The 27560-nt window shown below is 44.2% G+C and overlaps 1 protein-coding gene across 2 annotated transcripts in view; it reads left to right on the top strand.

Annotated features, from left to right (window-relative positions):
* Positions 1-27560, top strand: part of SUFU (SUFU negative regulator of hedgehog signaling) — an 87878-nt gene that overhangs the window by 46013 nt on the left and 14305 nt on the right. Inside the window, exons 6-10 of one of the 2 annotated variants that reach the window (XM_063163310.1) lie at positions 548-620; positions 5221-5374; positions 6859-6970; positions 17488-17622; positions 19103-19241. In XM_063163310.1, the coding sequence (XP_063019380.1) occupies positions 548-620; positions 5221-5374; positions 6859-6970; positions 17488-17622; positions 19103-19241 (613 nt within the window). Of the gene's footprint in view, positions 1-547; positions 621-5217; positions 5375-6858; positions 6971-17487; positions 17623-19102; positions 19242-27560 lie in introns of both variants that reach the window. The other variant, XM_063163309.1, reaches the window with a different exon arrangement.

Raw genomic sequence — 27560 nt, 5'->3', positions numbered from 1 at the left:
CAACTGAGCAAAATGTCTGTTGTGATAGTATTTATCAGAGCAATAAGCTCTTTGTGGTACTGAACGTGACTGCCAATCTTGGCAAAAAGTGCAGTCCCACTGGGGCCCTGCTCTATTCTTAGATATGTAATAGAGGAATAAATCTTGACTCCATGCCTTGCCCATCTTTCTTTGACCTGGGCTACACTGGACTTCTCAGTCCCAGTTTGTTTCCTGTAAGATTAAAACCCCTCTCAGCCTTGTGTGAGCAAGGGGGCCTGCACAGGGGACAACAGCCTGTGTCAGTCCCGACCGCTGTGCATGTCTGGGTGCTGCCAGACGCTAGCTGATTAATTGCTAGGTCATGGAGGGCTTTTATTATTTATTTATTTGGAAAATGTAAAGGGCAAATGCATGCTGTGGGATGTATACACCACATAGAGGGGTTTCTAGGCTTATTTTAAACCCTTATCTTGTGCTTCCTTGCAGTATAGGTCCACTCTGAGGACCTTGCTGGAAAGTTCTAATTAAAAGGCTTATTTGGTTCATTACCTGTCTTTCTTTATAGAGCTGGAGGCCCCTGGCTGATAACAGACATGCGAAGAGGAGAGACCATATTCGAGATTGACCCACATCTGCAAGTATGTCTTTAGTTTATAAAATGTCATGTCTCTTGTAGCAGCCAACTGTTATACAACAGTTCTAATATTTTCTGTAAAGGTGCTTGCATCTTCTCAATGTTTGTAATAATCCTGGAAAAGTCTTAGAAACTCTTTGCCCTCTTAGAGGTGGTTCAAGAGGGATTTCGTCCAGTCCTACATGAATGGCAACTCTAGGAAGAAAGATAGAGAAGAGAGACTAGGAAAATGGAATCTCCAATTTGAGACAAATTGGAGATATTGGATTGGATATTTTAGAAAGGAGGAAGAAAGAAGATGAAGGACAGAATAATACAAGATTTAGGAATGGTACACCAGGAAATTCCTCCTTCCTTTTATGTGCAAGTGTAAGGAGATATAACATGTAGAAATCTCAAAACCAACTAAGTACTATTTTTTCACAGCAAATGTGATAGTGTAGTTCATTCCTGTAGGATATCACTTGAGGCCAAGTAGTTAGTGTGGACTGAGAAATTATGGGAACCCAAAAGTACCACATGCAGTTATTAATAATCCATGCAGAAAGAGATATTAACCCTTCTTCTTCAGAGTTCAATTTAATTTCTGAAATTTAAAGATAAGAATAGTACCTCTATGAAGAGGTTACTGTACTGTGGGCTTCTCCTGATCCATGCATTTGGGAGACAGTTCTGCAATCCCTTCAGCAGAGCTGGAATACATGGTACTGGAGTGCATGTGTCCCCAGCAAATCCAGTGTGATGCTGGCCATGTTTCAGTGAATCACTGAGTATTTGCCTTTAACAGAGAACTTATGGCTCAGCCTGGTAGGGCACGTGCAAATGTGCATGTTTTGTACAAGCAGTTGCTTATGGTCTGCATGTCTGTATCTGATTATTCTCAGTTGCATCACAGCATCTTTTACTTTGAAAGCTTAAGAACAAAACCAAATTCTACTTTTACTGGTTTTAAGGATTTGTTCATCTAGAATAACCCCAGTCTGAGAAACACAAAAAAATGTTCCTCAAATGTTCCACAATGTGGGAGCTAATACAACTGAAAGTCCCGTAAAGTTTTCAGACTTTCCAGAACCTTACCCTCTCCCCTCCTCGAGGTGTTTCTGTTGTCTGCACACTGGTGATTCCTAATGATAACAAGGTTTTCTTCAATTTACTGTAAATGAAAAATAGCTCAGCTTACTGGAATCTGAGTCAGCCAAGGCAAGTTAAGGCAAATAAAAGAGTACCTCTGCCTCACCAATGTGTCCTGCTGCTGAAAGCTGCTATGTCTGTGGTCCTTCCGGATTTCCTCACATGGAGCACATTCCTGTTTCTGTTCTCTCTTGTCCTTGCAGAAGTGCAGATTGGCAGGTGTGTGTGTGCACACCTCCCTCCTGCTCTGCTACTGCAGCCCCCAGGGATTCATAGAGCAAAATCTGCCCCCAAGTCCCACAGAGAGACTCTGCTGAGTGCAGGGAGCAAGGCTGTGCCAGGCTGCCTTCAGCCCTGTCATGTGCCTTCTGCTCTAATTAGTGGGGAAAGGATAAAGTGTCATTTTCTTGGTGTTGGTGGAGCGTGTGTGAGACCAGAAAGGCAGCCGTGGAAGAGAGGTGGAGGGGAGGGAGGGAACAGGCAGAGAAACTGGACAACTTTCTTGGGAGCCAGCAAGCATGTTGTCTGCCTGGGAAGCAGGCAGAGCTTGTTTGGAGGCTGCATTGTGTCTTGTGGGAATTGGTTGAGGCCTAAACTCAGCCCTGGCAGCAGCAGCTGTACTTTCTGTTCGGAGTTGCTGAGAATGGATCCCAACTAAGATGTCATCCCAGGATGTCGGCAATTAACACTGTGGCAACGCTGGCTGTTTTCTGTTCAGCCAGGCTTCCCTGTAGGCCATTCAGATTTCCCTGGCAGCACTGTCAAACAATTCCTGTCGGTCCCCAGCTCTGTGCCGATTCTCAGTGCTTTGCTTCTGTTTAGCAGATATCTCAGAAGAGAATAAAGCTGATTTGAATTTCCTGAGTTGTGGTTGCCGCTCTGCAGGTCACACTGCAGTGCTCTGGCTCGTTTAAAAAGGGATCAATGACTTAGAGCCTCAGAGCATCCCTCCCACATGCTGAGAGGAAAATGGGACAGAAATATCCTTTCTTTGAGGAAGGAAAGAGCCGAACCTCCTTTGCCCTGGGCTCCTCCAGCCTCCTGTTCATGCTGCCCTTTCAAGGAAGGAAGAACAGCTCCTCAGTCCAGGCAAATCTTTGCTGGCTAAAGGTGGGGTAGAACTGTGCATTGCCAGAGCTATGAGTCTACACCGATTGGGTTTTTTTTTTTACTTTTCCCCTTTTAACATCAATACTTGCAAACATTATGAAACAGGCATGCAAATTAGGCTGCCTTAAGCCAGCTCGTTTCCATCAGCTCCCCTTGATCTCCAAGGGATGCCAACAGAGCAGCACTTCTTCCCCTGAGGAAGTGCTCTGCAAGGCAGCTGAGCTGCAGATGAGAGTCCTTCCCCCTCCCCGAGGCTCTGCACTGTGTCCGCAGGGTCTGCCTGGGAGTGGGGCCCTGGCTGCAGGGATGGGGGAGCAGATCCCACCAGAGCCTCACAGCCCTCTGGCCTCTTCTTCTCCGTGCTCGAGAGCAGGTTTGGTGGCTCTCCCATGCTTCCCCAATGACTGGGATAAAAAATAACTTCGCTGACAAGCTACACCTCCCCAAGCCAGCTCATTTGGGTCCTCACAGAGCACCATGGAGGGTTCCCAAAGGAGCCACGTGCTAAATCTCACTTAGAGCATTGTCTGCATATGTAGGAACGGATGTATTTTTATTTCTTTCCCCACAACTTCTATTTCTGGGTGACACAACTAATTTTATGTTTAGGATAAAACAAAAGAAAATCATCAGATTTATTATTTCTCAGATTTTCCTATTACGTTTTCAAGAAGCCAGTTTCCCCTGACGCTGGAGGAAGATCCTAACAAGGGGAGAAAAACAGAAGAAAGGCAGTCTCTTGAATGCTTAAGTCTAAGTCAAGACTGCTCTGATCCTGCAGTCAGCCACAGGCTCCTACCTCAATTTTGGGCCAAAGAGAGGGTTTTGGGAGGTGATCCAGATGAAAAAAAAAAAAAAAAGAGTTGGCTCAAGGGAAGGGATAGGAGCACATGGAGGAGGGTGGGACTGTAGTCATTGCAAATTACATCAACTTAAACCGCTGTGCAACCACACCCTGAATGCTTGTGTTTATCTTTGAGCTACTCAAATCCTCTCTTGAATGGTCACAAGAACAGGCAATGCTCTTCCCAGGGTGCAGCATGCACAGCTGGGCAAGGGGAGGGATGTGTATGGGTTTAGGTTTTCGTCTGGAAACTGTTTCTTGGGGACAGATTTTGCAAAGAGCAAAATGTTCGCACAATCTCATCTTCAGTGGCAATATCACGCCAGAGGGTACTTACATGGGCTGGAGAGATCCTCTCCCACTGTGTGTGACACCACTCTGCTCTCGCCTCAAATCTTTGAAGTTTCTTGGGACTGCCTGCGTTTCGAGGTGACACAGATGTGTGCAGAGAGATGCAGATCTTGCTGGTGCCACTGAGCAGCACCAGAGGCAACACCCCTTCAGAAAAGGGGAAGCGAGCCTGGCTGGTTCGGTGCCAGGGAAGAGGTGCCAGTCCTTCCTCGGTGTAGCACAGCCCCGAGTTTGTTCGGCTCAACATTACCCCCTTGTGGGTCACAGGTGGAAATTCAGACTGATGCCCATGTCCAAGAAGGTGGAACTTCCTGAAGAAGTTTCGGCTGTAGCTTAGGGCAGTCTTGCTGGCAACAGATGCACATGTCCTTAAGAAAATGCCTGGTGCCTGAGAGCATCCAGCTGCTTATGATTGGTGTGTGACACCTTCTGAAACCCAAACACTGGTTACGTGCTTGGAAAGTCCAGCTTGCAAGGGAGGGAATTTGTTTATTTGCCAATAGAGAAAGCTATGCAAAAGCTTTGACATTGGGAACAGACCTGCGTCTCCTTGCACGTCCAAACTTGCATCTTTGTCCTTTATGGGGATACCCCAGCACATTGGAAAGCAGGGATTCTCTGGGCAGTTTGCAAATGATGAACCCATGTGAATGGGTCTCTCTATGAGCTGTTTTCATTGTGGGACACTTTGGTAAGGTTGGAAAGAGAACCTTAGTTATTCAGGGGTTTGTTATCATTGACATATAGGAGATTGGCTGCCAAGCTGTGCTTCGTGTCTGAAATATTTCAAGTTGGTGTAAATCAGTGCTAACAGTGAAAGAAGCAATCCTGCACACCCCAGGCCATTGGTATCCACCTTTCTCTCTCCCTGCTTTGTGCCTGTTAGGGGCACATAGTGAAGCAGTGGGGACAGGGTGGGATTTCAGACCAACTTGCTATGGAAAAGGTTTGTTTAGTTCAAAATGGCTTCCTGATTTGGCTCAATGTGCAGTTGCTGTTTGCTGACACAACAGAGTGTGACACAACAACAATTTCCAGAGAGTGGAAATTGCCCACAAAAGGGGATCTGCAGGAGCTGGTGAAGGTTGGGCTGTGCCATGGTAGGGCTCCAACTCAGGCTCAAACCACGCTTAAAAAAAGTCTTGGTGTTTTGAATCTTTTCAAGCAGGAGAGAGTCGACAAAGGGATTGAGACAGATGGCTCAAACCTGAGTGGAGTAAGTGCCAAATGTGCCTGGGATGACCTGAGCCGGCCACCAGAGGATGATGAAGACAGCAGGAGCATTTGCATTGGGACCCAGCCTCGGCGGCTGTCTGGGAAAGGTGAGAGGTCCTGGGCCAGGTCACTGTCGTGGCCCTTCAGCTTCTGTTCTGCTGGGTCTGGGCAGTGCACTGAGCCGTGCTGCATCCTCGAGTTCATAACAAACTCCACTGCCATTGGGAGGCTTGGTGTGTCTCAGGGCAGCAAAATGGATTTTGGCCTCTTTGAAGAAGGCAGGAGAGAGGAAAAGAGTTCTTGGCATTATTTTGTCTAAATGTTTCTTTGAGTTTTTAGGCAAATTGTAATCTGAATCTGCAAACTTAAACTGAGCACCTGCTGAAACCAGGACTGTAAACACCTGCAAGGTGAAGCAATTCCATTTTCCCAGGCTGTGTTTCCTTATTAACATTATCCCTTCTTGGGAAGCAAGTTGGACTGACTGCACATTGCTGCAGCTGAGCTCAAGGAATTTGTGCAAATGCAGAACTCTAAAAAGAAGAATTAAAAAACCGTAGAGTTTCCCTTTGCAGTGAGATGCCTTCTCAGGGTAGAGATGTCATAGCCATTACATAGGCTTGAAATTATGCATATTACCTTTCAAATGGGTGAAGCAACATAAAATTTGAGGGCTTGAGATTTCCTGGAATTAACAGTGGTTTCCACAGGAATGGCATCTGTTCTTAAATCCATGGTAAAAATTAGTTTAATGCATACAGCCTGTCTTCTGGCTTCTGTGCAAGTATTTTGAACTGCACTAGATCTAAAAAGGCTGTTTTGCCTCAGCCTTGAAATGAAAAGCTCAAGAGAGGTATACATGATGAAATTTGTATATTCTTCAAAAGATTTTTAAATAATTTGGATTTTTTTTCTCTACCTAATTCTCACATGTCTCAAAAATAAATGAGGAAACTTCTAAGAAAGGCAGGAAAGCTTCCTATTGAAAGTATTTGGCCAGTAGATGTTTCAGAAAAAGGCAGAAGTAAAAAGACTGCATCTGAACTGCATAATTTGCAGCTTATTTTCAGATGTGAGCTTGAGGCTAAAGGTTGCCCTGCATAAAAATCCCTCCCTTTATGAATCTTGTTGTAAATTAATCAACAGATTTCCAAAGCCAATTGCAAAAAACTAGTAAACCTTCATACATTCATCTGGGAAAGGAATAAGTTCCTCTTATGCCTAATGGGAAAAATTATTTCCAGTACAAAGGTTTGGAAGTGTCAGGAGGTTCTATGAGAGTTAGAGAACCAACAAACACCTCATTTATGAAAATTTACAAAACTACTCAGAATTTCTTCATCGGGAGGACTCAGTACCAAAGATTCCAGCTCTCCTTGCCTGACATAACAATGAAGCCCAAACAAGGGAATTCAAGCTGACATTATAAAGTGAAATAAGGAAGTTCAGGAAAGTGCAGTTAAGTGTTACCCCATAACATTTCTACACTTCTTTCTGAAGGGGAAGAGTTTAGATGAAACACACCTGGTATCTTCTTGTGCCTATGTTGTTTCTGGGGATTCTAAATCATGTTAAAAAATTCTCTTTGCAGATACAGAGCAAATCAGGGAGACTTTGCGGAGAGGGCTTGAGATTAACAGCAAACCTGTCCTACCTCCAATCAATGCACAAAGACAGAATGGGTTGAACCTCGACCGAGCACCGTGAGTTTCACCCTGCACATTCACATGGTGGCTGAGGGAGGCTAAAGAGCTCAGCATGGAAAACAGAGTTAAGGTGGAGTGGGAAAGGACTTGGCAAGGGGAGAGGAAAGCTGGCAGTGAACACTTGCAGAGTGCAAAGATGGGTGGAGAAGAGTTGTTCAGGCTGGATAAATGGGCTAGTACTCAGGAGGGCAGCTTTTTAGAGGGGTTTTGGACAAGCTGTGCTAATGCACAGTGGCTCTGACTGTTCTGTACAACCTGCTGTTCATGGTCTTCAGTGTTTGAATTCAGACTGGAGTGATCCCTATAAAAAGTACTGTGCTGAAAAGTGCTATGGTATCAGTAGAGGTAGGTGGCATAGGTGACTGCTGATGTTTTTTCCTGAATATTTTGTTTTCAAGCTCATAATTACAAACCTTTCAGCTAAAATATTGATTTCTTTTTAAGTGACTTTGATCTTGCCTTGCTTAAACAGGTGGGCTCTGTCAGTAATTACATGCCAATAACACCTGGGTCTCTAATAGCAGTAGTCTAACAGATGATTTAAGTGGGACTAGGGTGGCCCATAGATCTCTCTTGTAACTTCTGACTTAAGTGAATCTATTATCTGTATGTCTGTCTTTCTGGGCTTCTCCCCTTCCCCTCTTAGACTTCAGGTGCTAGTTCAGTGCCTTCCCATCAATTTTAATGTTCTCATCTAAATGATACAGAAAGACACACATCTTTGCTGCACTCTTTCTTCTTGGTATTTCCTTTGGTTTCTTAGTCTCTGATGAACATCTCTGCCTTCTGCTTTCAAGAGTAAAGATCAGCATGAGATCAGCACTTCCCTGTAGTGCCAGGCAGGGACAGTACCCTGGTCTCTTTCAATTCCTGTTTCATTCTTGATTCGAACATTTCATGAGAAAAATATTTCTTGTTACTGTCCTTACTTGTTCCATTTTGTGAGTGACTTCCAACTTGCCGAATAAATGAATGTTTATGAGTTGCCTAATCCTTTGGGGGAAGTATGATGTGTCAAATGCTGATTCTTTTTGCTAATATGTAATATGAGATAGAGGTACTTACATTAAAAAAAAATCTCAAGTGAATTTATTATTGCTTTAGGAATAACCTTACTTTTGCCATATAGTAATTATATGGAGTCAAATTCTGATCTGACTCAGGTTTTGAGGAGTATTTCTCTGCCTGCAGGTTGGTCACATTGGACCATTGGTCGGTCCCACTGAAATAAATATAAAATTGTACCATGTGAATTGCACAAATCACACCCAGCCTTGGAGAGCTCAAAAGTACTGGGCAGGATTTCTCACAGATGCTGGGCTCCTGCATGCATCTGCTTGCCCAGTGTAAGCTCTGAGTCCCCAGTGGTTGAGGGTGACCACAAACATTTTGGGTGCACGTCAGGTCAAGGAGGCAGCTGATGGGTAAGCCTTAATGCTGGGAGGCAGTTGATGCTTAGATAAGAGAGCTTTACGTTATTCAGGGTGAGATAAACAGAGATACATTTGAGACAGAGTGGTGAAAGGTTAGCAGAGGTCTAAGATGAAGCACACAAATATTTACCTGGGTTTTTAACTGTTCTGAGACGGAAGAAGGCAGGTCAAATTCAGAGCCTCACATCTGTAACAGTGCTCTCTGTTGCAAATCTCTCTTACCTGCAGCAGCTGCACACTCACCCTGCCTGAAGCCTGAGTGGCAGGAATGGCTGGTTCCCAATGTTTGCCTCCTAGGAGGTCAGTACATTTCTCTGAGGTCTATGGTTGCCACTGGGGAAACTGATGGGTCCCCTGTTTCTCCATAAGTACTTCAGTTAAGGAAAGACTGCTATCAGCTGTGTTACTGTGGTGATACTGTTGGAGAGATAGGGGAAATCTCAGCTTAAAACAGCAGTGTGTCCTGATACTTTTCTTCCTCCATCCTACTAGATGCTGCTTTGAGAGGAGTTTGGGAAAGGTCTTCTTCTCCTTGTGCAGTTGTTTCTCCTCTCCATCTAGCAGATACAATGGGACTTGTTCAGTGCATTGACCATACCAAAAGGGGTGGTTTGTGCTGGAAAGCAGTGTTTACTTACAATCTCTGACTAACTAGTACTTAAATCAGACCTGATGATTACTCTTACTGTGGCTAAATCTGATCAGTCAACACATTTTCCAGAACAGTGTGGTATAGATGAAGCAGAAGAGGAAGATCTTGTTATGTTTCCGCCTTCCTTAACACATTGTCTCAGCATGTCTCATGCATTTGAGCAAAATTGCTCAATGTCCAGTAAGTACAAGAGCATGATATGGAGACTCTCATCTCCAGCTGCTGCACAGGAATGCAACTTAGGAGCTCAGCTTTTGCATGCAGTAATGTATCTACATCCATGTTCCCTGCAGGTACCTGCAGGGGTAAAGGCTGAGACACAAAAGGCACAAACCCAGTGCAGTTATAACTCTTACATAGAACTCCTCAGCATCTGAGATGAAGGACATTTCTGTACATGGATCTAGTCCTTCTGGTGCAATCCTTGCTTGCATTGCTTGGTCCTGGTAGGGCTGGGACTCAGGTCTGTCCTGTGCTGTAAATCTTGTGTAGTCAAAGGCAAGTAATTTAGCTATTGAGCTTCAGTTCTGAATCAATAAAATGGGACTAATAACAATGTCATCTTCTTGAGGCACCACAAGGATAAATATGTTAATGATTACGAGGTGCTGGCTGACAGGAAGCAGGCTGGTGTGTAATCATATCCTGCACTGTACACACCAAATCATAAAAAATCAAACCTGTGGTTCTTTGCAAGGGTCCTGTGAATAACTAGTGCATTAGAAGTTCTTTAGGAACTTGACCAAAACACTCTCTTGGGGCATGGCAAATTGTTTCAAATCTTCTTTCTGTAGGGAGCGCTGCAGAACCCCAGGCTGTCAAATTTGCACCCAGCTGACAGTAGGATGTTAAAGTCTGACACAGACTCTAAGGGCTTTGTGTAGAAGAGGAATGTGCTGTTTATTTATCATGGATTTGCAACCACCAACTGCTTTCCTAGTAGCTTTCTTCCCTTTCTTTTATCCTAACCCTACCACCCACACACAATAATCTATCAAGGTTTAAAGCAGACAACCTGTTCTGCATTCAGCATCACAAATAGTATCAGAAACACTCAAGCTTTTGAATATTTATTTGTATAAAATGTAGAGGATCCAGATTCCATATAGATTTCCCAGTCTTTGTATAGTTACAGTTTCCAGTGCTTATGCAAAAACCTCATATTATTTGGTTGCAGATAGGACTTGATTCAGTATTTTGGCTCCAGCAAAGCATATACTGACATGTTAAGCATGCATATTACCAGTTGTTCACTGTCCCAGAGTCCTAAAAAAAAGTTCCTTTGAGAAAAAGCTGGTTTCTGTCAAAACCCTGCTGGGCAGCTGTAGTACTTTGATTCATTAGTGTTATTACTGTAGACTATGTAGCCCTTTTTCTCCTAAGGATATGAATAAAAGCACACTTAAAGCTTAAAACTGCATTGGACATCTGTTTCTCAAAATGACTGTTGGCTCAGTTCATAAACAGCCATTAAATCAGTTTGTACGTATTAACAAAGGAACATGTGAATTAATCTTTGGAAACATGACTAATCATTTTGAACATAGGTAACTGAATACTCTCAATTACCACTTGGAGAAATAAGATGTGCATGAATACCAGTGTGAGTTTCAGTGGCACATTATTTGTTTCTTAGGACCCATCAGCTGAGTAGGTGCTGCTGAGACACACAGAAAAGCAAAGCTCCCAGTCCTCTGAGTCGTGCAGATTGTCTCTTGCTGGATACAGAGAACTGTTACCCGTAGGGGATGTTTAAATGTCAGACTAAACACTGCTGCTGTCAAGCCCTCAGTGGGCTGGAAGCTCCAGATGTCAAAGTTCAGTGACACTTGTGGAGTCTTGCTTCGATCACTATTTAATTTCTTGATGTAATAATTTCTGGGGCCGAGTCTTTGGTTGTCTCTGGTAATTAGCTCTGTGCTCTCCTGTGCAGTAGGTGAGTAGAATCTCCATGTTACAGATTAGGACAGCAGAGTTAATTTGCCACAGTTGCAGTGAGAGCCAGCACTGGGATAGGGGAATTCTTGACCTTTTCCACCCCTCAAGGGCCCCCTTGATCATGCAGCATTGCTGAAATTGATGTTTTTCTGCCTCTTGGCTGACTCAGACTGTTCCACTGTGAGTCAAGGCATGGAGTAGAAACCTAGTGCTAGCACACTGCATTACTGCATGTGTTGAAGCTAAAATTATCTGTGATTGTTGCATTTCATTGTGCCAGAATTCAGGTGTGCCCACGCACACCCCAGTGTCTGAACATTAGGTTTGAGTGATAGAAAAGGGTCTCCAAAGTCTGTATTAATTTGATAAGACTTTTCCATCATGTCTCTGCTATTTATAACTCTTCCCCTTCTCAAGAAGGATCATGCCTGACTCTCAAATTTCTGTCTGGGATTTCCCAGGTAATTGTGCTGGTCCCTTATGTATGATGTCCCATTTGTCCAGGGACTCACAGAAACCTCAAGTCCCATCTGCATTCAATTTCTAGGCAGAAAGAGAGTTTGAGTCTAGGGAAACCTGAACATATGGTAGCCCTGTAGCCATGTGCTAATTCCATCCAGCCCTGAACCGTTTCCAGCTGTGCAAGGAAATGAAGGCAGGTTCCTGGCAGAGTAGGGAACAACCCTCCGGCAGGTGGGGCTGGCAGGACTGTCCTGGCAGTGACCTGCTGGAGCTCTGCACTCTGAGCATCACAGGTGGTTGCCCTCCCCTCGTGGGAAGAGGGAGGAGTTGTGTCCAGAATTCCTCCTGGGATAACCCCAGACTATCACATGGTGTGCCTGGTTTGGAGCACATGAGTAATAATGGCACTGCTTCCAGGGCTGGAGTCCACTGCTCCTGGAGTTCTTGGTAAATAGGGCACAAAATGGAGCAACACTGGGTTAGTGCACATTAACAAGCTCCATCTGAGCAGCGTTTCTGAGGAAGCTCTGCCAGTAATACCAAAATGTAGGATTTGCTTGGAGGCGAGTCTGCACTTTGCTTCTCCCAGTTGCACTGGGTTTTCATTCTGCTTTGCTTGGGCAGAGGGAAGCTGTTGTCTTTGTAGCTGGTTTCCTGTCTTCAGTTCTTGGAGGCAAACTTTACATAAAGAGGAGCATTTCAGCATTCTCTGAAGCTGTCTGGTTCTGGCTAGGCTTTCTGATTCTGCAACCACTAAGCAGTAAGTTTCCAATCCAGTCCTGCTTATTTAGGCATGCTCTATCATCGAGTCGCCATTCAGTGGTATGCTGGTTGAGTCAGGAATGCTGAATGGAGGGAGGCAGTATACGTTAGGGAGTGTCTCTCAGCGTGAGGCTGAGTGTGGGTGACAGGATTGCAAACTAGGAAAGTAAATGTCTGGAAAACCAGAGTCAGTAGAAGTGCAAAGCAGTCACCATGCTATTAATTTGCACTCCTGCATAGTTTTCCCCATCTAAGAATCCGAAAGTGCTTTGCAAACATTGACTTAATCCTTGCAACGTCCCTACATGGAAAAATGTCTCGGTTTTACAGGCAAGGAACCTGAAGCATAAAAGAGTTGTTTGACTTCTCTCATGAGTCTGCAGGGTGCCAGTGGCACAGCTTAAATCTCTCAATTCCACTTCAGCTGCAGGTCTTGGAACAGTCTGGCCCCTGCAAGCTCTGACAGTGGTTATTATGCAGCTTTCCAAAGGGATATGTGAGTGGCAAGAAGATTGTTGCTACTGGCATTGTCCGAGCAGCCCTTCCCTGCCAGGAAGTGCACACAGAACATCGTCACCATCCTGTTTAACCAGGCTGAGGAGCACCCAAGTCTGAGCACTCGGAGTGGGCTTGTCTCAGTGTGACCAGGGCAGGAACTGTGTAACCATGTCCTCCCCAGTTCTGCACTCGCCTCTGTGCGTGCCTGACGGGTGCTGGAACTCTGTGTGCCAAGGTGCTTAGGGCTCTTTCCCACAGCTGCTGGTTTGCCCTTCAGGGGAGACTGTGGGAAAGAGACTGAAAGATTGTTGGCACTTAAGTGATCTTTGACCATATCTTCATGAGGGAGTGAGGAGGTTTGAAACAGCCACGGTTGGAAAGGGAAGAAGGGGGAGTGGAAGGAGGGGGCGGGAGGGGAAAAAAGGAAAAGTGGCCCGACCTTTCTCTCTCAGCTGTGCAAGCCCTGCACTGGTGGTTTGCATTTGCTAACTCACAGTACTGAATTTTATATGGAGGGAGCTAGGAGCAAGAACAGAAACTAACTTCAGTGAGGCAGTGGGCACTCACTCCTGGAAAGGGCCCCTGCCATGGCCAGCTTCCAACAGCATGTCCTTTGTGGTTTCGATACCTGGTAAGGTAGCTTGGAAATGCAGCAAAATTAGGCTCCATATCAGCAACAGAGCTTGGAGGGGAACTGAGACTTCCTTCCTTAACAGATCCATGAGATCAAGCGCTCTGATCATAAAGCAAAGCGCAAACGCAAGAATAAATAAACCTTTCTTAATCCAATCAACCTGGTTATTCTTGAATCCCATAAAATAACTGCCAGTGGTTGCTTGAGGAGTTGCTATAAACATGACTTATAAGGAGGGGACATCCAAACTTTGTGCAACCTAGTGATTGCATTGGCGATTTTCCAGGATCCCCAGGGGCTGCTGCTAATTGGCATCAAATTAAGCAGGTTGCAGCCACCCTCATCTTTAATACAAAGAGAGGGCCCCCGGGAGGCTACAGGTTCCAGCGTGTGGCCTTCTCACATCAAGAAGGAGCACAGCACGCTGGGACATAGAGTCTCCTCAGGCCCTTTGCCCTTGTTGACAGATCTGGGGAAGCTGCAGACCACACTGGACACCTTTACAATGGCTTGATCATGCTCTCTTTCTTAGAAAAAGAGAAAAAAAATCAACTATGGCTTTGGTTAAGTTCATGTTAATCAGCATTCATGAGACCTAACAAAAAAACAACAAACATAATTTCCTCCCTCTCTCCTCCACCCAGAAGCAGACTACTGGTATAACTGAAGCTGGAAAAAATAGTTGAAAGTCAGCTAAAGTCACCTTGGTAACTGCAGCAATACACTTGCCCAGAACAGGAGACATCAAACCCAACTACAAACAGCTTTAAAGAAACAAAAAGAATGTAATCATCTAAAGAATTAATCTGACAACTGCCCACGTTTACACCTCCCACAAGCTCCCAATCAGAGGGAAATGTGCTTTAATCTCCTCCAACTCCCCTCCAGTTTCCCAAAACACTAGATGTGCAGTCTTTAAACTGGGGCATTTCCGGCATGCTGCTTCCATTTAAATCTGCTGCCTTTCCTAATGCAGCAGCCCTGGCTTTTGCAGAGTTGTTTTTTCTGGACACTGAGAAACATGAATTTTTTTGTGGGGGTTGGACAAAGTATTAAATCTGGAATAGACAAAGTTTGCAACATTTTTTGTGATAGTCAGCTAGATCTTAGTCATAACAAGTAAAACTCCACTGACTCTTGCTGCTGATTTATTTGGTGATGGGGTGGAGGAAGCAAAGACTTACGGGTAACTGACAGTCGTAAAACCAGGGATGTTAGTGTTAGAAAGCAAACTTTTTCTACATTTTTTTCTGAGTCTGAAAACTACAAGCTGTGGATGTCAATGTGTGTTAGGATATGAGCTTTTTATTAATAACAACCTAGAGGTCCTGCTAACCCTTCATTTGGGTGATCACCCTTTGGAAGGGTCAGCACAACGATGTCCAATCCCAAAGAGAGAATTTTACTGGGTCTTTCTTAGTCCCCATGTCATGCAACATTTTTCCAAGCCTGAAAATGATGGCACTGTGACTTCCTAATATGTTATGTGCATTCCACTACATGCAATTCTTGTTTAGAAAGGTCTACCTTAGACCGAAGGTTATTTGGTTTCTGCTATTGGAGTTTCACCCTTCATTTTAAATACCTGAAATTGTGTGAGCTCCTCTGAAGGGAAACAAGAGACACAGAGTATGAGTATTTTGGAAAGGATTAATCCTTTCATGTCATTCACAGAATTAACTACCATTTTGCTTCACCTTTTTGACAGAAGGGCTGGTTACTTATTAATGTGAAGTCATAATTATTGACAGCCGTAAAGTCATGACAGTTCCATTTGATAGTTATACATTAGTCAACATCTTCTCTTGAGCATGTAATGACAAACAGCACTTGCTGGTTTTAATAAGACTCAGAAAGCTTTGCCCCTTGCCTCCAGAATTATTGTCGTCATTCCTATTATTGCATTAACAACCGGAGGCTGTTCTCCCTCCGGACTGCAGCCCCATTGTGCTCACAGCTGTACTGGCTAGCATGGTGGAAACCTAAAAACCCACCTTCAGCTCAGTGGGTTTGGAGCCCAGGGTTGTGGGGAGCTGTCCTGCAGCTCTCTGTCCTGCTGAAGCACAAATCTCACACCGTGGATTGCCTGTGAGGCTGTGGCACACTTAGTCCAGGTGAGCAGGGCACAGTCTCTCGTCTGTAGCAGTAACATTGCTGTAAAACTCCTGATCCACTCCACAGTGCCTAAACTCTGGAACTGCATTTGGGAGTGCAAGTTTATGGCTTGTCTGAAAATCATGCGTTGCTAATGGCTGACCCTTTTGGTAGGGGCTGATAAATGAATGATTGGAAGCTGGAGACCACAGGCTGACTTTCCCACAGCTCACTGTGTATATAAGATCTGATAAGGAAGTTGAGACAAAGCTTAGCTTAAGGTCAACTGATCATTAATCAACTGTAACTGCACTTCTCAGGTAATCAGCCTGAAAAATGCTGGCCTGCTCCACTCTTTGAAGACCCCACCTAGAAAGAGCTATAAAATGTTTGCTGAAGTAGATTAAACACAACTTTAAGTGCCACAGGTAGACTACAAAGCATGTTGTGTCTTTGTTTCAGGGTTAACCCACTAAACTGACACTCTGCTGACTGTCAGTCCCTCAGCCCACCCTGTGCATAAGCTGTAGCCTGATGTACCATGTCCCTGCTGGATTCATTACTACTTTTGTGTGTTGCTAAAGAAGAAAATAGGGCATGTTTTACAGTTTTTATCTTGCAGAGAGCTGAGCTGCTCTGTTATCTTTTTTCTGCATGTCTCTGACCTGGCCATGCAGTGTATTTCAGGTTGGACCATGAGATATCAGAGTTTAGCTGTTTCAGAGTGGGCACTCAGCAGCATGGGTGAAGGGCTCACATGGGCCTGGGTGACCTGGCAGAAGCAACAGGCTGATCTGCACTGAAATTCACACTGAACTGCACTGCTATGTGTGTGGCTGGTGGGAGTAATTTTGGGACAGCTCTCAAAGGTAAAATCAAGTAAAGGTGTCATCTAGGTCAGCTCATGACGGTGAAGCTGATTCTTTACAATCATTTCCAGATGTACACTAAAGACAGTTCAGCTTGGATGGAGGAAGGATCCAGGCTTGTTTTAACAATGCTCCCAAATGGAGCCACAGCTTGATAGCCTTGTTTGGCTTTTGGTTCTTGTGGCACAATGGAGGTACATTGCAATGTGGAATCTCAGTGCCCTCCTGCTTTCCCTGTCCCTCTCCTCTGGCGATTCTGTACTGTAGAAACTATCTTAACAAAGTCTTACCTCTGTTAAATTCTTGTGGAATGCCAAGTGACAAGAATATAAATCACTTATCAGACACTTCTCATCAGTCCATGTCATCCATTAAAGTCATAACCCATCCTGTCCTTTATTCTTTGTTCCAGACTGTCAAGTAAGGGATCATGCTGGTGCTCTTTGAACATATAAAGTGTTTATGATCAAGTATTTTGAGATAGATCGTTTTATTATCTAGAGGATTTGGTCTGGCAAAGTTCCTAATCATGTAACAACATAACCATGTTGTAGCTTCAGAATATGCTGGTCTTGCAGAAATGAAGGAATAAGAAAGCAAAGTTACTATTGTCCTAAAGCAGCCTGACTTACAAGGCAGAAGGATCTATGAATCTCCTGCTTGTCACATGGAGAGTTTTTCTTCTGGCTGTTGCATTTGGTGCTGGATGAACCAGGAGATTCTCAAAGCCTTTTGGTTGAACTGTGCAAAAAAAAGGCACAAAGGACTGGTCAAGTCTTTCCTGTAGGCCACTGCCTGAAAAATCCTGAAGATAAAGCAAAAGCAGGAGGAAGGACACACGTAGTAATTCTTTCAAACAATTTTGTAGTGTTTGGAGTTTTGGAGACTTTAGTTTTGCTGCAGTTCTTTCCAGAAAATTAATTTATTTTTTTTATACTGGGAAGAGATGCACCATGTATATGCATCAGTTCAGATCCTAGGTTCAAACCAGGATGAGGAGCTGCATGCTGGGACTGGTAGTCTGAGTGAGGCTCTGTCTCTGCGGGAGTGGTGAACACTCAGATGTGTCTTTGTCTTCATGACAGTTTTTTCCCCAAATCCTTCCATATTTGCCATCAAAATAGCACACAGTACTGGAATCCTGAAGCTGTGCATTTTGTCTGTTCTCTCAGAAGCCGTAAGGACAGTTTGGAAAGCGAGAGCTCAGCAGCCATCATTCCTCACGAGCTGATCCGCACCAGGCAGCTGGAGAGCGTGCACCTGAAATTCAACCAGGAGTCCGGAGCGCTCATCCCGCTCTGTCTAAGGTGAGTGAGCAGAGCCATCCTCCTCCACAGCCTGTGCTGACACGCTGCTTTTGCCTTGTGGCATTGTTTCACCATACAGACATGCATGCAATGGGTCTGTAAAGGCCAGAGCTTAGATATTTTGCCAAAACACATTAAAAACAGATGATTCTTTGCATGATTCTATGCTCATCATGTTAAGATTGTTTCTCATTCTTTTTACATCCTCCAGTGTCTTTTGAGTGCCGAAGCAGGACAGGGTTAGTATAGGGGCTTTTTTATTAGTCTAATGCTAGCAACCCTGTGATAAAGAAGGGATGTCTTAACATATTCTGTCAAAGAAATCCTTAAGTTATTCATTCTGACTTATGGACTCAGATAAGTGGTTGTGCAAAACCTGTTTGCAATCAGTTTATGCATACAAGTGTGGATTTTAGACAAATTATGTCACATGACTGAAGGAGCAACACATTGTGTGCATACTCTACACATTTTCTTTTGAAGGTTCAGTCTGTGCATATCACTGGCTTCTAGTTTTCCATAATTTCAGCCAGCATTATTTTTAAAATCCCTGTGCAAATGTTCTAGTATCTTAAGATAAAAATGAACTGTCGTGTCAAGACAAATGATTGTAGGTGATTGAGTTACTTTAGCTTAATGAGTTACATGTTGGTAGTATCAGAGTTATCAGCAGCAGGTGCACACTTGCCTGGGCCTGTTGAGAAACCAATGGGAAAGTTAATGCAAACATATTTTATTTTACATCACAAATGTGTGAACAGTCTGTCCTGATCAGTTAGCTCATCTCACCAGCAGTAACTCACCAAGCAACTGTGACTCTGGTAGGCACTAAATATATTACCTGAAGCTCTCCCTCTTGCATGTTAGAAGCCATGCATGGGTGTCATAGATGCTCTGAGCTGAAATACAGAGAGAGCCATGATTTTCCCTTGAATGAAAATGCATTCATTTGCATGCAAGGGAAGTAATACTGTAGATGGTCATGTAAATGGTCAAAACACACTGTGTGTGTGTTTTCCAGGCATTTGCTTAACTAATACAGGTGACATTTGTCAAACACCAGTACAATTGATTACTAGGTGTTGTCACAGAAATGAGCCTTCTTAGAAATGTGTCTTCACATTCCCACACAATGTGGAGTCTGAATTCTCTTCTGTAGTTTCCATCTTGCTGGAAAACTGTCAGTCCCCTGCCTTTACATACATCAGCAGCTCATCATGGGGATAGGCATGAAGTGGCTTTAATTGATTCTAGGTCTGTAACAAGGTCCTAAGATTAAGGGGGAAGATGAGGGGTAGCTCCCTGCCTCAGAAGGAGGCTCATCACCTGCTTTTTGGAGTAAATCATTCTTATATTCCTGAAAAATATATATTTGCTGCCTTCAAAATAGTTTCCCATGCTGATGGCAGAAACAATAGTGAAGTTGTGTTGAATGCTGTGCATGCCCTCTCAACTCATGCACATGTGTTTAATTCCCCAGGGGAAGGCTCTTACATGGACGGCACTTTACATATAAAAGTATTACAGGAGATACAGCAATCACATTTGTATCAACGGGCGTAGAAGGAGCCTTTGCTACAGAGGAGCACCCCTATGCAGCCCATGGACCTTGGTTACAAGTGAGAAAACCTGTCTCCTGATTTTCCCCTTTCCTCCTTTACTGTGACCTAAAAATTATCTTGCTAAGGGCTTATGTTTTTTAAAAGAGTAACAAACCTGTATTTTCTACTGCAACATCTCTCATAGCTCTTGCACAATATTTTCAGTAATTATGACCTCAAAAATAATGGTGAAATGCTGCTATTTATATTGGTGGAACTCAAAAAGATAAGTGACTGGAAAATTCAGACATCATCTGTGAATACAGTAGTATCCATTTCCTGAAGTCGATGAACACTTTACAGACTGTATTTATTCTTGATTTTTTCCAGAAAGGAATTTGGGGAGGCAGAGTGGAATGACCTAAACAAGAATGGAGCCAGGGCAGAAGAGCTGGAAAGCTGTGGGACTGTGATCCTGCAGAGCCAAGATCTCAGTTTGATCATCCCTAACAGGAGAGCAGCACAGAGAGCAATGCCTTTCAGTTTTAGCTCTTTTTTATTGATTCTTTGATAAAAGCTTGTGGTTGCTTGAAGCACCCACACATTTTTGCACCCACATGTTCTTGGTGTCACAGATTTTCCCTGGAAAATCCCCATCTGCTTGAAGTCGAGGGTCAGCCCTAGAGCAGTGATGCAGTAATGATCTGACTGTGTAGCGCTGTTCTACCCTTGAATTTCTTTATGGTTATAAGCATATTGTGGGAAAAAAATCTTGAGGGAATGTGTTAATGCAGAAAAGCCCATTTCTGAGGGACTATGTGTGCAGTATGTCTCTGCCTTCACTGCAACTGTGGCATTCCTGCCTACCCTTCTGTTTTGAAGACAGGGGGTTGTTTCAGCATTGCAGTGTTGCAGTTAGCCTTCCAATGATTTGTTTTCAAGGCATTCTGTAGTCTGCATTCGTAGGTCTGGAGGACATCATACCTTGGAATCTGTATGACTTGTAAAGGAGCTGATCTCGGCCAGACCCATCTCGTGCAGGGATTTTCAAAGAGCCTGCTTTGATTGTTCTGACTGGAAAGTGCAATGCTCCTATAATGATTAACAGCAAAGAGTCAGGTTTAAGGGTGGGTCATTTGCTGTTGGTTCCTGTGCTTGCCAACATATGATACACAGGATCTTGTGACTGTGTTAACTCCAAACATGGGTGTTTGTTTGCATTTGCATCACATCTTGAAATATATTGATGTGTAGAGTAGTCAGGTAACCTCTAAACAGTGATGAATGGCAATAATTATGTCACCATACAGACATGTTAACCCTTATGAACCTGCCTGTTTTCATGCCTCTTATTTTGGTGCTGAAAAATGTGTAAGATTTTTGGAGTAGGTGAGATGAAAAGGTGAAGAATTGCTGGCTCAGATGGTAGGGAGGAGAAGCAAGTTCCCTCACTTGTCTCCTACACAAGGCCAATGCATTGGATCTTCTTGTCTGACATAAGCAGCTCTGCTGCTGGCCCCTGCCCTGTCCTGTGTTGAGTACAAAGGAGGACAGGCTGAAGGAGGAGGAAGGGAGGCTGAAAGCAGCCTGGGACAAGAGGAGTAGCACCCGGTTGTGAGATGTGGGAGTGTCTGAGACTCTTGGCTTAGTATGCAAGGGAAGACTTGATCCGTGCTCAGCCGTTCCTTGTGGTGTTGGGACCAAGGGAGGGGGAGGTTTATGTGGCTTTGCTTCAGAAGTAAAAGAAGTTGTGGTGCATAAAATTTCCAAGGAGGCAAGATGTGTTTGGTTTAGTCCATTGCAGCCTGGGCTGGCTGAGTTGGCAAGCCCTGCTAAGCTTTCACAGCAAGGCCCAGAGAAGATTTTTCTCCTCCCTTGCTTGGGACCCCAGGCACAGCAAGGAGCTCCAAGGAGAATTGGTGGCTGAAAGCACATTACTGCAATGCAGGGGCATGTTGCAAAGACAAGTAAATGGAGGAACTGTGGAGGAGACATAGCAAGCTTTTCCTCCTGTGGACTTTTTCCCTATCTTAGGGTAGAAATAAGAGCCTTAAAAATCCCAGCCTCAACTCTGCATCAGCCAGAGACTTACTTTTCTTGAGTCTAAGCTTTGGTGCAGTGAGAGCCCAAACCTGCAGACTAAACACAGCACCTCCTGTTTACATCTTGTGGGATGGAGTGGAGCATGTCCAAGGTGGGACAGGCTGGGAAGCTGCTGTCTATCAGCCCCCGCTGCCCGGGCTGAGCAATGAGCTGAGAGTCACTGGGCTCTGGTGGAGGGTTAGCAAATGACAGGAGTTTGGCAGGTCCCAGCACCATTCCAACCAGACAGGTGTCCATATCACCACCACAGCTGGTACTCAGTGGGAACCATTTTAGCAGTCTCAGCAGAAAAAGTAAGGAGTCATTAGACCAGAGAGATTGTATGCCCCATTTCTATCAACAGTCTTTCCAGGTCACGTTTGAGGCATGTTAGTAGGGGAAGCCTGTCCTGCTGCTGCCCATGCTCTGGGGATGATTAGATTATTTCATTCTCCAGAGCTGTCAAATTGGCACCTTTCCCAAGTACTTGGAATTTTTTTTCATTTAAGTAACATTTAATTAGTTCTAAGAAGCTAAATTCTATTAAAGGTCTAAGCATGTTAGGCTGGTTTATTTCTGAACTCCTTCCACTATGTCATGTATTGTTGAGTAGGGAAATTGCTTTAACTCAGAAATGTACAAACATATTCAAGAAGTCCTCCTTGTTAACACTAGACTCCTGTTTATATGCTAGTTACTGTGGCAGAGTCTCTGATGTGTAACACTTGAATTAACATTACAGATGATCAAAGGCTTCCGCGGTTCTTTCTTCCACTCCCCCTTCCTCCAGTGCTGTGACTGCGGAGCCCCCACATTGCCTCCTAAGCACCTCTCCTCTGCTTTCCAAGGGGTAGGTGTTCCAGATGCACAGTGAAAGGCTGTGCAGGAGGTGTCTGGCCCATGCTGGAGGGTTAAGGATGCTGATCATGCAGACAGAGTCCAACATAAACTGCCTCACGGTGACATTCAGATTTGTGGTGGAGCGTCCTTGGTCCAACATCTGAGCTGTGCCAAGTGTGCAATTCATCACAGATTGACCTTGTTTGTCTCTAAAACATTCCCAAAGCAAGGTGAGGTTGTGCGTGTGTTCTCTCTCCCTCCCTTACTTTTGTTCCGACAGATGATAGAGACGCTCTGTTGAAATGTGTTACTGATCAAGCCCGTCCCAATAAAGTTGCCTGAGCCTTTAATACATATTAATATTATCCTGGGGTAGTTTGTGTCAAAGCCTGTCAGCATGCATCATCCTTTGGGAATTACCATCATTAAGTCTCCAGTGATGGGAGTCAGGACATGCTTCTGCAAAGCTCCTCTGCTTTTATGTGGAGCTCTCTGCCCGTCTAGCACAAAGCAGGCTGTTCTCCCCTCCTGCCTTGCTCACCTGGACTGCTTACTCTCCCCAGAGGGGAGAAGGAGGTTTGTTTAACTCTACCTTTAGATAATTTCTGCTCCTGCTGCTTTAGGCAGTCATTGTTCTAGGCAGGAAGATGACATTCAAGCCTTTGATCATGTGCAACGTGCATGTTACGCATCAGATACTACTGCAGACTCTGACATACAAGCCAATACAGTGCAGTAAAAACAAACCTATAGTTAAAGAGTCCTCGTTAACTGTAAAATCTAGCACACAGAATGTAAGAAATATCTCTGCACTTCAGCCTTGCCCCTGTTACACATGTGCATTTCAATGCAATATCTAATTGAAGAATCATACACATTTTTAACAGAGTGTGCTTGCCTCATTCACTGCACAGAGATGCAGTATGTTTGGGGGATGGATCAGGAGCATGGAGTAAAGTAGACTCTTTCCTATAGGATTCCCACTTTATTTGTTAAAATTGGAAAGTGTGTAATGAATGAGGCAGGTAATTGCAAAAAATCACAGTAGTCTTATAGTGAAGCCTGTTAAACGTTGCCCTGGAGAACTGGGTCCTGTTCCTGCCTCTACTATTCTTATTCCAGAGTCTTAAGCTAAAATATTCTCACTTGGCAAGTGACTTTGTGTTCCTCATTTTCTGGATGCCCAGCTCAAACCTGAAGTCTGATCTGTGTTCCCAGCAACAAGAGGAGGTCAGGAGGAATTCCCTTGTGCATACCTTTGTGCTACACAGGACTAAGTGGACTGGAAAACAAGAATCTGCAAGTCTTGATATGGGCACTCACAAGAAGTAGACATTCAGATTCAACTTTTTCTTCACTTATTTTCCTATGTCTGTTCAGAAGAACATTCTTCCAGTCATCCTGTGAAGAATGCAATGAATTCAGTGCTTGCCAGGCATTCTCCACAGATGAACAGCAGAAACAATTTCAGGAAGAGATTAAAATTTATTCTTGCAGGGCAGGAGAGAGATAGGATTTCTTTGGGGCAGGGATTCATCCTGGGAGCTGTGGTCAAAGACCCATGTTCAGTTTCCTGCTCTTGCAGATTTTCTCTGTGACTTTTAAGTCTCTACTTCCTTGAGCCTCCATCCCCCATCTGCTGTACTGAAGACAGCACTTCCCTGCCTTGCAGAAATGTGAGGCCAAGCACGTCAGAGGCTGAGAGTGGTGGGCAGTAAGATTAGGTACTTCCAGTGTTATCCATGCTGGCAGTAGTTGGATGGAGCATACTAAATAAAGGGGAAGAGAGTAGGAGAGAATGGGGAAGCAAGTTGAATGGTAATGAAAAGAAATGATGACTAATGCTGCATTCAGGGAGCAGAACCATCCCGAGGACTGAGCAGGGCAGAGGTCTTGCTGGAGAAAAACTGCAGGTGATCCTGTGATTACAGATTTGTTTCATGAGGCAGACGTGCTGGTGCCAAATTAGCATGGCATCATTTCTGTGCAGCAATTTCCAAAGTTTTGTACACCCAATGTCACTCATCCCTGAGTGCAGAGGGTATTTTTTCCAGGTAATTTACTTGGGTTTGGGACTAATCCTGTTAGGCAGGTGGAGGCTATGGATCATTGGCACTTGGCACCCCCTGATTCTCAGCCCAATGTGAGTGTCTCTGTGTGAGCTGAAGAGCTCACAGCAGTGGTGGGGTGTTATCCTCTGGCACTAGACACTGCTGGGGGGCCCTCTTTGCTCACCTCCCTTGCCTGTAAGTCCCCAATGTCCATCTGACAGCATATGGATGTTAGGGCTGTGGAAATGGGGTTCTCCAGGCTCCTTGCCCTTTGTTGTCCCCAGCTTTGGCAACTGATCTGCCCTTCATCCTGTTTTTCTGTGTCTTTGTCTTCCCCTCATCCTGGCCTGTCTCTGCTTTCCTCTCCTCCCCTTCATTCAAGATGGAAAATTCCTTCTCCTCCTCCTCCACATGGTCTGATTTCCAGCAGAAACACTGAGAGTGCTGGAGACTTTCCCTGCCATTAGTCCTGATGTGCCTGGTGACATAGCAATCCTTTGCCTCTCAGAGAAATGATTAGAGGAAAAATCACTCCTTAGCTACCTCTGCCCTATTTTGGGACAGAGCTGCCTTGGGCTGGGATGTGCTCAATGAAGGAGGACTCTTCATTTCTCATGAAAGCTATGGGCAAACAGTACTTTCAGAGACTTCTGACTTAGCAAAGCATTTTCATGATCAGGAGAAAGACTTTACCTTGTCCTCCAGAACACTCGTTTGCTAATCTTCATCATCCCCTTCATAAGGGGTGTTCTCGTGCCAACAAAATTATCATATGAATTTGCTAGTACTGTCAAAATACACTTTTTCCAAAAGACCTCTCTTGATTCCTTTTTCCCTAAAAACCTTTAGAAAAAAAATCAAAAAACAAGGCATCCAGCATGGAAAAATAAGTTGAGGCTTAGGACAGCAAGGTCAAACCTTTCATAGAAAATGTTAAATGTGCCTGTAGGCAGGATAGGTACATGGAAGCCGTGGGAAGCATCCAGCATGCAGGAGCTATCAACATGTGCTATCTATGCTGGCAGTCACAGCAGAGAGGGGATTACTGTGAGCAGGGTCATGGGGGACGATCCATTCTTTTGGTTTGGCAACCTAAGTGAAAAATCTGGGAAAGAAGATCAGACTGAGCCCAATCTTTAAATATTTTCAGTTTTTCTTGCTGAAACAAAAGCCTTAAAGAGACCAAAAGCTGAAATAAAATCCTTTTATGTTGAATGAAACCAGAAATAAGAAATAAGAAAGTTTTCTTCAATAAAAACAGGAAAAAAAATCTGGTTTTGCAGAATAGGGCTGGAGGTGTTAGGAGTTTGCCTTCTCTAATCAATATTTAAGGGATATAATGCTTGCATAGGATATGAGAAACTCATACTTTTTTTCTTTTTTAAATTTGAACCCCTTTTTCTACTTCTTTGCTTTATGGGCGCCACAGCTATAGGGTATTTTGGTTCTTCCTCAGCTCTTCCAATTGGAGTTGTTCCACATCATATAAAACACTGAATTAGTCACAGAGACAGAGTGCACAAGAGAATGACTTTGTTCCGGTAGAGTCAGGACATTCCCCTGGAAATGAGCACATCTGGTTCTTCTCTCTGCTCAACCACATGTTAAATCATTTATGCACATTGGCATAATGGCAGCAACAGAGGTTCAAAGCAACATTTGAAAGAGCTACTCTGATGCTGAAGATGCTCACTTGTAAGTGGTAGCTATGGGTCATGTCCTCTCACGAAGACATAGCCTTGATTTTTGGTCTCCCCACACTTGAATAGATGTGTTATTCCTAGCATGGGGAGTTTAGGAACACCCACAAGCTGGTTTGAGTTGTGTACAACTACGGCCTGCTCTTCACCAAAGCAGTTTTATGTGTCTGCTCATGAAATTATTTTTCAGAATGTTTTGAATGGCTTCCCCCAAATTCTTGAGCTGGTCCTGGAAATGTAAGCTAGCAGTTTTTCAGTAAGTTTATCATGTACTCCAAACACTCCCCAAAATCTTATTGCATTATCCCTTTGTGTTCTTCTCCCTCACAGCTGAATGAGACATTTCATCTGGGGTAGAAATGCACCGTTAGAACATGATAATCTTCCCAATGTCAACTCTCCTGCAGCATGTTCTCTAGTACTTGGTCCAGGCTAGTTTTGGATGAGTCAGGTTCTTTCATCCTTCTTAATCTGACTGGCTGTCTATCCTGCCACCTAATACCCCTCCCTTACCATTCAAAGGAGACTTTGATTTTGGCTACTTTGTGTAGGTTGTCTTCCACCCACTTAGCGCATTCCTTGAAATGTCTGTTCTTCCTTTGCTTTTTCTCTCTGAAAGAATTGGATTTGCCTGTTGTCTTGGCTTCCCTGACAGCCCTTTCCCCAGCTGAGCCAAATTTTATGTATTGAATCAAAGAAGCATTGTCTGCCTGATAGATCTCATCAGTCTGGGCTTTAAGGAGTTCAGGTCCTCGGGATCAACCTTGTGACCAAGAATGTCATGAAAAGATCCCACAAGGTCAAAATCTTTCAGTGTCATCCTATATTTCCTCTTCTGGGATTGTAACATCATGGTGTGAAGCAATAGGGTCCCTGAGGCATCTGTGAGTGGATGTTTCTCTTTTACAAGGGGGGTTGTGAATCTCCTGCAAGAGCAGCAGTGGAATTTCCCATCAGAGGTGTTTGTTGCAATACTGGTACCTTTGAGGCTGTAGTGAGAGCTGTGATGGATTCAAGCAGCAAGGTGGCCTTTTCAGACAGTGTCAGGGCTGGCCTGACGTAGAACAAGGTGACAAGACCTCTGCTCTGAACCTCTTGCAGCTTGAGCAAAGCAGTGCAAAGAAGCCAGGTCAAGGAGAGAGCAGAGAGGTGGGCTAGGGGCTGCCTGTGGCACAACACAATCCTCCCATCAGGGGATTTTATTGGTGGAAGTTTTTCTGGGAAAGGCTGACACAGTTTAACTTAACTTTTTGCTATGCTGACAACAAGAATTAAGCTGAAACATTTTCAGGGCAAAGGACTCATAAAAGTTGCTGGATATTTGCAGATGTAACAGATTATTTGGCTTAGGATACAACTGTTCCACCTGTTCTAGGATAGCACCAATGGATGAACAGTTTCTTACAAGGGTTGGTGTGGTTTACATAAGGGTTTATTGCAATGTGTCCTCACCTTCTCTAGCTGGACATACAGGCCAGCTCTGTACTAAGTCCAGAACTAATAAAACATGGTTTCCTTTCTTTGACAAACCTGCTAGAAAAGCAACTTGCAGTGTTTAATGCAAACAGAGCACTAGGGCAAAGTGTGTGATTGTTTGGTTTTTTCCTAGGTAGGCAAGAAAATTGAGTATTATCAGTGAAAGCCTCTGCTTCAATGTAGCTGGGCCATTTATTTGCTTGTGTCTTGCCCTGGGCAAAGCATGTTTCCTTAAGTTGGACAGAGGT

The sequence above is a fragment of the Melospiza melodia genome, chromosome 9, assembly GCF_035770615.1.
Source record: "Melospiza melodia melodia isolate bMelMel2 chromosome 9, bMelMel2.pri, whole genome shotgun sequence".
In the NCBI taxonomy this organism is placed as follows: domain Eukaryota; kingdom Metazoa; phylum Chordata; class Aves; order Passeriformes; family Passerellidae; genus Melospiza; species Melospiza melodia.
This window is presented reverse-complemented; position numbering and strand designations above follow the sequence as displayed.